At 40.4% G+C, this 12,021-nt stretch overlaps 1 protein-coding gene across 11 annotated transcripts in view; it reads right to left on the bottom strand.

Moving 5' to 3' along the window:
• stxbp5l (syntaxin binding protein 5L) overlaps positions 1–12,021 on the bottom strand; it is a 185,575-nt gene that overhangs the window by 82,731 nt on the left and 90,823 nt on the right. For all 11 annotated transcript variants that reach the window (XM_049593232.1, XM_049593228.1, XM_049593226.1 and 8 more), the window contains exon 4: positions 7,442–7,542. In XM_049593232.1, coding sequence (XP_049449189.1) covers positions 7,442–7,542 — 101 coding nt within the window. The remainder of the gene's footprint in view (positions 1–7,441; positions 7,543–12,021) is intronic.

The raw sequence follows: 12,021 nt of genomic DNA on the forward strand, positions 1-12,021 counted from the left end.
TGACATTCACTAATTGCAGTCGCTGATGCTTTTCTGTTTTTTTTTTCCTGCATCTCAGAGACAAGCGTAAACATGTTAGGGACAAATAGAGATATTACCCAGGACGCCTTCAAGACGAAAAGGTGCAGTAAACTTATACTATCAACGTGTCAGGGAATACACCATTTTTCCCCCTAAAAATGCTACACTGTAAAAAACTAATCCATGTTAAAATCTGCAGGAGAGCTGGTTAACCTTAGCTGTTAGCAGCCAGTGACAGGAACTAGCAGCATGATGTGTTCAAGGTGTATTCAGTACCAATAAGAAATGGATGAAGGTAAATTACAGTGTTATCATGGCATGTTCAAATGTAATTTTGTAAAATTTAGTGTTTGACAAAAAACTAGAATAAATTCAGTTGTTTTAAAGGAGAACTTTATGATTTCACAGCAATAGAAAATAGAGAGGGAATAAATATGTACAGTAAAAAGGCTTTTGAAATGGCTTTTTTTGAAGATGTTGTTTGTGTGAAAGAAGGTTATATTAAAGTTTAAATTTTCACAAATTTGTATGGTTGAATTTGTGCTCATTCAAAGACTGTGTTATGAAGGGCAAAGTGACTTCAAAACAGTAACAAGTTACAAGGCAGATTTCTTTGTTCAACAGGCACAAAAGGGGGAATTAATAACAACAAAAACAAAATAAATAGCAACAAAAAAATATTGGTATCAGTATCAGCTATCAGCCAAATAGTTAGTTTAAACATCAGTATTGGCTCAGAATCTTACAATCAGTGCATCACTAATTGGGAAGGTTCAATACCAGGCAGGCAGCAGCATTCTGGATTAGCTGCATTAGCACATTAACACAACCATTTTTGCGCTTCAAACCTGTTTTCTTGCTTTTCACATGCACATACACACATACAGTGGTTCTTTATTGGATTGATTAGGTTCATTTTGTCTTCTTTTTAGAATTGTTCAATATTTTCTTATCTTCAGATAAAGATAAAGATAAAGATAAGAAAATATTGAACGGTTCTTTATTGGGTCCTGAGCACTGCCAAAACAAGGTTGACCAACTCTTATTGCTGTGCTTGAATGCATCTTGTGTAGAGAAAGAAGGTGAAGTTGTTGCTCTGCGAAATTGCTGCTATCACTACGCCTCCTGTGTAGACAAGGTGTTAGACTCTACTTGTCAAACTCTTTCAGTTTACACCAAACCCACACTGTTAACATGACAAATCAATGACTGTCTCTCCTCTGGTTGAAATGCAAAATGTATTTACTTTAAAAACTGTGCTATACAATGTCCATGTGTGGTCTGTAACTTAGGAGTGAACCTCACTCCAGGCAAGACAAGGTACTACTGTAGCCGACTGTGACCATACCTGGGTGATGCGTGCCTGTTCTAATGTTGCCTGAAGGCAAAAAAATACATAGGTCATGTTTAAAACGTATATGCATTAAACAATATTTTCTGTGACTTTTCCGGAATTTTGGAAAAAACAGTTTTTCACAACACTATAAACCCTGATTATTGCAATAAATAACCATGGAGCCCTGTAAGGTATTCATGTGGCATACAACAATAATGATGATATGATAAAAGGAAGCTTAAACCATTATTGCTCTGGCATTAGCAACTATCATCTTCAGAATCACCCTAACCAGGGAAGAAAGACTGACTCACACTAAGTCACTCCTGTCCGTGCTGATTACCTTGTAGAGGTGGGGGGATCATTGGGCTCTGGCCCCACATCCACCCACCCAGCAAGTGGCAGGATTATTAGACAGAAGACAAATGAGATGGCAGACAATTCAATAAGGATTTTAGGGGCTTGGGGAGATGACAATATTCAAACTGGCGGGGGGGGGGTGTCAGAAGTGCTTGCGAGTGACAAAGGATTATACAGTCTTCAGTCTTTTAGTCATAGCACACAGAATGTAGGTTTTTTTTGTTTGTTTTTTTAAAGGAAGTGACTGGCTTTGTGGATGAATAGGTGTAATTCAAAAAGCAACACATGAGATCTAAACCTCTTCATGAACTTGCTTTGACTAGGTACAATTATGCAAGTATGTATCAGTGGGTAAAAATGTTGATAGGCACTCGTCTAAATTGCTGTATTTCAAAAAACATTATCTGCAGTAACCTGGTGAGTCATTATGTTTTCCCCGTGAGAGAGAGTTTTTAAAATGAGGCCTCTTTAGAAAAGCCTCTTAGCACTGATTACCTCTGTCACAAGCTGACCATTTTTATATAAAATGTCACAGGAAGGATCAAATAAAAGACATGGGTTTAAGGGGGGAAAAGGACAGGATGAGAAGATGGCAGGAAGGGTAAGGAGATAAGTAGTGATGAATACAGATCCAGACGGGAATTTGGAGACAGTCAAAGGCGTGGTTTTGACTCTGTACAGTCGGACCAGGCACATCAATGGGCTTTAGAATTATCATTCAAAGAGGACAGGAGGATATGTGGATTTAGCTGCCAGCTGACTGGCCACTGAGAAACCAGCTGAGGAGCAAATACCATTAATGAAGTAAAAAGATGTAGAGATTAACTGAAATGGTGACATCACTGAGGGAACTGGCCTTGCCATCTGCTCTGCTAGGTGTGACACTGCTTAAGGAATTCTACAAAGACTCCATCTATACGCAAAAGAACATCATCATTATCATGCCAGATAACTCAAAATCACAGATGATTACATTTAGCTCAAAAGCCTCTTTGTACTGTGCAAAAAACTACAGTACGTATTCTATGTTTCATGCATTGTAGTGTGTATTTATATTGTTTGGACTGAGAGTCTTCAAATTCTTTGTGACAACAGCATGACAGTCGAGGAGGGGTGGCAGGCACGAGATACTGACAGTTATCACAAAGCAATTCTCTACACCATTTCTAGTGATTCATATGTTATTCTTGGGGGACTGTGGGGGAGTGTTAGGGTGCTAATTGTCAGATGCTCAGTGTAGAGACACGGAGCTAAATGGCAAGTCACTGCCTGGCCTCTGACGGATGACTCATGATGCCCTTTTTCTCCTTTTATCTTAGAGCATGATTCACTGCTCTGCTACTGAGAGTGAGTGGTTCTGCTTCCTACCTCATCGCAGCACAAGACAGGTAGAAAGCTACTGAAACAGGTTTTCAACACTTTTGATACAAACATTATTCCTAACCTTCACCTCTCTGTGCTTGTGTGGGCATGTGATTCACACAGTGATAGGTACAGCTGCTGGGCTATGAATCTAAAATATAAAATCTCGAGTGGACAGTTTTACAGGGGATAGTATGTGATGATTTCACAAAGGATAAATGTATTGAGGTTGCTGCAGTAGCAAAAGATATATGACACATAATATGATCAGGAAAGTGCACCATGGAAATAACATCAATTAATAATAAAAAAAAACAAAGTGATAGACTGTAAATGTTTGTGAGTGTGTGTTATTAAGGTGTGTAAATGATTATACGAGGTTTGGTTCTGATTTCTAGAAACGGGGATATAAAGTTGTTTTCGGACAGCGAGCAGTAACCACTGTGTCTTCTGCCTGCTAACATCAACAGTCTCTATTTTGAAACAGTAGCAGCAGGGCAACTGCAGCTACAGCTACAGTTCTACTAACAACCTGCGCCTTTTGCTACATGCTGCGGTTTTCTATTTTCTATCTCTACTCTTCTCATCTCATCCTCTAGCCAACAAGTGTGGTTGTAGCTTGAAAGTGAGTTTGCTTGATAAAGCAAGTATAGCTAACTAATATTATAAAACTTGTTTATTGCCAGATAATCAAACTTCAAAGCTGATGATGTTACAAAAGTCAAAATTTTAGTAACACTTGCAGTTAAAAGAACAAGTAATCTTGGTTCCTCAGTGACTTCCTCAAAATATCTTCTAATTTCAGTTTTTAAACATTTTTCTGGGAAGCACTTTCTGTCTTTGATTAAAAAAATACAGATAAAGGTTATTATCACAATTAAAATTAAAATGAACAATAATGGAAACATTATTAATATTACGTGTGTGTGTGTGTGTGTGTGTGTGTGTGTAGGACAGTGGCAGCAGCCCTCTCTTTCCTAGACATCATGTTTACATTGGAAACAATTGAGCCAAAAGTCGCTTGCAGCTGTTTGAAAGTACCTTTGTGGTTTTAAACTACATGATTCCACAATTTAAAAGTCATTAAAATTTTAATGAGGTCTGACACAAATTTCTGACAAACGTCTATAGTTCTCACACACACTGCTAATGACTTGAACCCTGAAACACTGAGACACCAAGTCCTTTCCCTAACCACCTGCAGACAGTACATGGATATAACAACCTGCTCCAGCCCATTATCCTTTAAGGCTCTGTTGCATTATGAAAGTGCCCCTGGTTGAGTTTTCTGTTTAATGTGCTTTTTTATGGCAGGATTGAGATTCTTCTGTCTTGAGGAGGAAGCCTTTTGCTCTCTCATGATGGAAAGTTTCAGTCAAGAGAAATCATGCCCTGTAACTCAGCTGAAGTCTTTGACTTGTAATATCAGTCAGGATGAGTTTGCCAATACATGTTCTCATCAAAGGTAATGCTTGAATTAACATTGTGACCCTGCATTTTTATGAACAAAGAAGGAAAGAAAATTTTTTAATTTTAAATTACTGAACTGTGCTTCATGTGCTTTTTGAATGCACATTATATTTCATCCCATTCAGAAGGAATGCACTCATATTCATCAAACGTCCTTGCCGACGAGATAGGTGCTCCGAGGTGGAAATCAACTTTTAGTTGGAGTGAATAGACTGTTTTCTTGCAGAAAGACAGAAAACATGAATAGAAACACAAGATAAAAACATAAAATATATCAAACTCCTATCTGTTATATAAATTCAACTTGATTATGAAGCTGTCAAACATCTTCTCAAAGTATAAGACGAGGAACATGGGTATAATTGGGATTTATTAGTGTGAAGTTACACCTGAAACTCAGCCTGGCCTACAGTCCAATTGTTTTTTATCTATTTACACAGACTTAGCAAACATGTACACTTACAACCCCTGCCATGACACAGTAGTGCTCCCTTAACCACACACCAATAGCTTACTATTTCGCCCTATGGACAGAAATAGTGGACCGTGCATGAGTGCTCTGGATACTTAAACAACTGAAGTGGCAACCCCCGGCAGGCAGGACGCTGCAAATATTGCACCATTTGGGACAGCCAAAGGTGCTGTTTTTATCAACGGATGTCACTTGTGTAAAGCCAGAGGCCCTGAAGTTTTTCCTAAGGAAGACAGAGGGAAAGATGTTTCCAAAACTGAGCATCAGCATCTAGAGGCCATTGTTTGCCATTTAAGTTTAATGGTGGAGAGCAGAGACTGAGCAGTCTCTGCTGGGAAAAAGCAAAGAGCCAAGCCCTTGCTTACCACCACATCCCACAGACTGCTATTCTACAGAGGAGGAGATGGACTTGAGACAGCTGACTGACTGAAAGAAGCAACTGGCAAAGACTGTTGCACCACCTCTTCATCAAGACGGATAAGAATGTACGATGAAGAGATCCAGAAAGAGTGACTTGGCGCATTTTATCATGCTAACATGTCTCCTCTCTTCCTTTACTCGCATCTTAGTCCTGCCCACGGGAGATGTGAGTGGAAGAGGTGAGGAAGAGATGCGAAGATAGAGAAGCCAAAGCTGTCAAATGAGATATCCTTGGTTTCAAAGCATCTGTTTTAAGTGACATACGTTACTTATGACTAGCTGCGCAGCTCTATCACCTGTCAGATGAACTGGTACGAATGTCCACAGAACCCCTTATTTAAAGACAAATTTTGAAACCTTTTGGTATCTTTCATAGATAGACAAATAAATTGGAATACTATATCAGAAGTTGATAGCACATATCACCATGTAACTGTGGTCCAGTATATTATCTGTAGATCCCTATACATGACACTAGTGCTGTGAGAATACAGAAACATGGAAGTGCAGGATTTCTACATCATGGAATGCACACACACACATAAAAAAAAATCCTGTTGTGACCCTTGGGGGGCTCTGTAGTCCCGTCACTTGATTAAAGTGTTTCCCTTCTCTAAGCTCCTCCAAACCTGCTCTCTGCTCTCTCCTCGAGGTGCATGTAAGCGATTTGGAAATCCTCCATGATGGTGTAGGGGGAATGATTTCCAGGTCATGGGAGGATAGAGGAGCTGAGAAAGCATACATTAGCATGAGGAAAATGACCCATGGAATACATCATTTCTGCTTTAAGGAAGGGGTAATAGAGGGGTCTCTGAGTTTTTGAAATCTGGCCCAGTTCGAGAAAATGTAAGGATCTTTAAAATGTCAAAGCAAAAAACAAAATCAAGAGGGAGTGAGGAATCACAGTGGGTGCCGGTCTTGTCCTCCCACAACCAGTCAGCCAGGATTCTGCGGTGATTATTTTCTTCTCAGCCCATAGGGTACTTTTCTACCACCGCACTGAATGGTGTCACAGCTGGGGCCTTAGCTGTCAGGCAAAAGCAACATACCACCAATAACCAGTCATCTGACCCCCAAGACCCTAGAGTAGTGACAGGTTTGGAACAGCTATGGGGGAGCTCCAGGACAGGATTTCTCTGGCTCACTGCTTGAGGACATCTGCAAAACCTCCAACAACAACATGAACCATGACATGGGTCCTGGCTTTACAAACACCTTTGCAGATGTTGTTCATTTGACCGTTAATGATCAAATTTACACTCAACTCATCTACCTTCATGCCCAGGCTGACTGGGCTGCCATTACAATATCTTGTTAAACATTCCACCAGCTCTCTCTGCTGATGCCAGATCGTAGTGGCCGTGGAAAACTGAATTAGGTGCCTTGAGGATTTCGGTGGCAACATGTCAAAGGTGATGAATTCAGCTGCCTAATAACCACTGGGAAGTCAGCTCTCTCAGCCTGTGGTGGCATTACTGGGGGTGGCTTACAAGGCAGAAGGGGTGGCCAGCTGAGACAGAAGAGAGAGCTTCGAGCCAGCGAATCCTTCTTTCAGGTTTGTCAGACAGGGTGAAAAAGGATCAGAGGCAGAGGCAGGACAGAGGAGCTGGCCTTGTCCTGTCAACACTCTGCTTGAATGTCTTCCAGATTGAACTGATTAAATGTGTCTTACTGGTGGAAGAGCTCTGACCGTTGCCAATGCTGCAGCTGAGAGATACTCCTGCAGTCAGTATATGCTGGGTGGTCTGGGTTACAGTGTGTGTAGGGGTCTCTCTGAAAGGAGCTTTATAGATCATGCATGTGTTTAATAAGGGATAACCATTTTTGAGCTGTCAGGATGCAGAATACAGTATTGCAGAATACAGTATTATGGCCATTACTGTGCATAAGGTTAGTTGGTGGCATTTTAGGGAGCTCATCCCTGACTGCTTGTGTAAAACCGTATACAGGACAGTCAAATCTATCTTTCACTGGAGCCAGGTCTGCGTGCGGGTGCTTACCTCTCTCTGTTGAATTTGAGTGAATGGAGGACAGCCGGTCGTCTCTGACGAAGATTCCACAAGTGAAGCGTGTCATCTGCACAGGCTGTGACCAGCGCCCCCTAAAGGTTCAATCAAAAAAAAAAGAATTATCAGTACTAAACCATTACAGGGACACAGAGGATATCTTCTTGCCTTTTTGAAATAACCAAAGGTCTGTAGTCCTGGTTGATTAGATTGTGAGGACATAGTGCAACTGGAATTACCACCTTGTGGTTGTATGCCTCCATGCACCAGTCAAGTTGGACCTACACTTTACATCCATGTCTATGAAGACATGAATGCTTCACACACATCTTCCCCTCGCTCAGCACTCAGTGCAAAATTTGCCCTCAGCGTCTCATCAGGTTGCTGCCGTTTGTAAAGGGTAAATATGCATCACTCCCATTGCAAAGAAATATGCTGTCCTCAGGAAAAAAATGCTCTGGTTGGACACGGCTCCTAAAAGCTGAAGCAACTGGTGGAACATAGCTAAGTTTATTTTATAGAGGAACACAAACAATCTACAATAAATATACTAACGCTATGTTTAGTATAGAACTTTTAAACTAAACCACAAGACCCAAATATAAAGTTCAGCATGTGTTAAAATGTGAATGCAGTCATGCAGTTCAATATAACTTTGTCAAGCCAGCCATCCATCAATGAAGAAATTAAAAGATTTTTGTCCTAATATTTGAAAGGTTAGTTCAACCAAATTATGAGGACAAAAAACATTAAGAAAATCTGTTTCATGTTGAAAAAATTACATTATTTCAGGCATTTTACAAACATAGATCCAAAGAACATGTGACTTATAAAGCATGCCTTTGTATTAAACTCCTATAGTATTCCAGACACTATCACATAGACAGCTGTATTCAGAGACTATTTTCAACAACCGTTCAACTTGTACATAGGGTATGTTGAAATAAACTGTTTTGTGTGATAGCATGATGCAAAATCAAACAGACATCATATGAAATTGAACGAAAACTGTGAGAGGAGATTATTTTCCAGTGATGTCAGCTGGTTTCCCACAGTAATTCTGAGGATTGTAATTACAGTGAAATTCCCAGTGCGACTTTGCTACAAGGTCGTCACTGTAAAGACTGGAGCCCAGGGAGAATTATCTTTAGATTACAAACCTAATTGTGGGATTAAGACTGTGCAGCGTAGAGAAGGATGAAAACATTCTTCCCATTGATTTCAATATTGGTGAATTTGTATAATATTTGTTGTATAATTTGTTGTATAATCTTTCAGTCAGTTCTATCAGTTATTTTTAAGACCCTCCGCCCGCCAGTTAAAATAAAGTCCCAGGAAGAGTAGCTGATGTTGTGCATCAGCTAATGTGGATCCTAATGAAATCAAATCTGATAAAATCAAATCAAAAAGTTTTGAACCTTAGTAAAATGTACTTATGGTGTTTTTTATGTGCAAAAAGATGAGGGACATAAGCAGTCAACTCCACAGCTGAGCATTTTCACCATGCAACAGCAATGTACCAATGACAGCCCAAAAAACAGGGATTCAGACAGACAGGGTTTGTTACGTAACATACCAAAGACACCAGTCCCAGAACACTATGCCTAAACAACGTGAGGTAGAGGAGAAGCTGTCTTTTGCAAGCTAAGATTAACTTCCACTTCATCTTGTCAGAGCTGGTGATCGGGAACAAGGTTTATCTAGCAATAGCGACACATTATTAGTGGAAGGTGAGCAGGTACGCTCAGGTGCAGGCAGGAGCTGAGGGGCTGGGGTCATATACATACTCATAGATCCATACAAAATGAACATGTAAAGTTACATCTAGGCCATTTTAAGGCACAAAGGGATTTTTTGTCTTCTTTTCTGTTATGTTTTCATTGAAAAAATGTTATTCTTATCAACATAGATGAGTTTGGATGAACACTCTCCTGTACAGTTACTTGGGCATTTTATTGATTAACATGTGCATATGTGGAACCATTTTCAGCATCCCCATCTTTTTATGTTGAGAAACAAACACAGTCAGATAGTAAAAGAATATAGCATTTCCTGGTACAAATACTTCATCTGTGACTAATTCCTTCCTTTACCCCTCCAATATGAATGAATGACCTTCACTTCTCAGTGCCACCGGTGACTCTTACATCTCACTTAAAATCATGACAGCTTATTTTCAAAAGCCTACTTGCAAAGTGAGCAATGAAGCCTTGTTTATCAGACAAATAACCAATCTTCCTGAAATTAATTCAACAGGAAGAAAAGATTTAATAAACAACATAATTATTTGAGCATTTCCCAACTACTGGCCCAGATTTAGTTTGATGCCCATCTCTCCATACATAATGAGAGGATATGCTTCTCCTAAGCCATGTCAAGTCTGACTGATGAGGAATGGGTTGATGATTACCTGGCGCTTAGAAAGGAAATTAGGAAATCTTACTGATACCCCCCCTATTTTATGCCTAATCAATATCTTTTAGTCTATAGTTTTAGTTAAATATTTCAGTTAAACTATTATAATATAATTGCACCCTAACTGTGCGTTCACACCGGACGCGAGTGAAGCGAATTGCACGCGCGTGACGCGAGTAACGCGCCGCCCGTAACGCCCGAGTTTCGACGCCTGACCATTTTGTTCATTCGCGTCATCGCGTCATTCGCGCGAGTAGCGGGAATGACGGAGCTAAGCTAACCGGAGCTAAGCTAGTGCTAACGTTCATAGTACAACCATTCTGCAAACTAATTAAACACACATTTACAGAACTTACCAAGTCAACCAGTCTCCTCGGCAACTTTCACCCAAGCCTGCTCCTTTTTGTTGCGGTCTCTGTAGAGTAGACACGTAGTATCATATAGCTCCGGGTAGCCGCACACCGCAATGATAAGTTTCTCCTTCATCTCGGCATCAACAACGGGACGTCGGGGCGTCAAGACGTCACTGACGACCATGGCAAGATAACCACCATCGCTGCTTTGTTGTTTACCTCCTCTGGAAGTCCCAGAAGCGTCGGAGGGCCAAACGCCGTCGTTTTTGGGTCCACCTCCTCCAGGAACTCCGTCTGGATGATAGCCGCTTTCAGCGGTACTTCAGGCTGACTGGGGCCCAGTTTGAGGACCTGTTGGCGAGGGTTGGCGCCAGGATCTCCGGGCAGGACACCAATTACAGCCGCTCCATTTCAGCTGCGGAGCGCCTGTCCATCTGTCTCCGGTGAGTAGCAGTTTATTGTTGTTGACACACGCCAGTGACGTCGGAAGAATCTCAATGCTGATTGGCTTTCGCGGTACAGAGTCACGCGAATTCGCCTCAAAAGTTCAATGAGGCGTTGGACGCGAATTTCGCTGTTGGTTGAATTTTTATGTTTTCAGTAATTTCTTAAATTCTGTTCCATTTGTACAGCTCCAATAACAGCATCCTCAAATTAAAGTAATTTGAACAATTAATATTTTATTTTATTCCACAGTTATCAAAAGAAAGTTTTGAAGATTCTTTCCTATGCTGACGGGGTGTGCTTCTGTCACCTGAAGGAGTGAGAGGAGGTGGAGCATCAGATAATAAAGAAATTGTACCAGACGAGGAGAAAAGAGAGCAGGTGAAGCAGACGGGGTGAGAGTCGGGTCCACAACTCTATTACGGTATAATTATCTTGATGTCTCGATAGTAACACAAGCAAGGCTACCAGGCACATTTACAATACTCAGCACAAGCAAAATGACAATCAGCAGAGCCAAGAGAAAACTGCACAGCAAAAACATCTGGAAGATGGCTTTAGATGCATTTATGTTAACAAAAAAAAAAAAGGATTCCGAGTAAACTTTTTCCGACATTTCTTTACAATTAATATCTTGACAAAGAGTCATATTTCATATTGCTATAAAAGAGGATGTTCTTAAACCCAACAAAGTACATATTTGTGTACTTCGGTACATGTTCTATCAGTGAAAATTTCTTTCTATAGCACTCATTAGTGTGTGCATGAGATGCTCTTTAATTGGTTAATTAATCAATGTCAGCCAGTATGTGGCCTGATATGAAGCCAGTTCTTTATTTTAAGAGAAAACCCTGCAGGTGTTGCATGAAACTATAATGATCAAAGTTCTCCAAAGCTGACAAAAGGCAGTGGTGCAGGCATGGTACCGTATCTACCAGACAGCTTTCAGTAAATATCATTCTGTATTTTGTAGACTTTAAGCTCAATAGCAAATGAAAAAAAAAAAAGAACATTTCAATTTCAGGTGGAAAAGCACAAGTTAATATCACTATGCTTTCTGTTGGTTCATCAGCTGCAGAGAGCTAATTTGGCTCTCCAATCTCAGGTCATTCTGGGTCATGTCAAAGGTTAATGAGCTGTGTGTCTGGCTGCCTGGATGTGTTAACATCTGTTCTATTTGTCCTTCACCAGTAACTCCTCTTTGTCCTCTCTACCTTTGTGCACATAGAGGAAATAAGATTTAATGCTAAATATGAGTTTTAACAATTTCTAAAAATGGCTCGTTTTTCTTAAGAATGTTCTTTATATAAATTCCCAACACTGGTTTCTGTTGCTATGTACCTCATTATTGCAGCAGGTGGC

Source organism: Epinephelus fuscoguttatus, linkage group LG13 (assembly GCF_011397635.1).
Source record: "Epinephelus fuscoguttatus linkage group LG13, E.fuscoguttatus.final_Chr_v1".
Lineage (NCBI taxonomy): Eukaryota > Metazoa > Chordata > Actinopteri > Perciformes > Serranidae > Epinephelus > Epinephelus fuscoguttatus.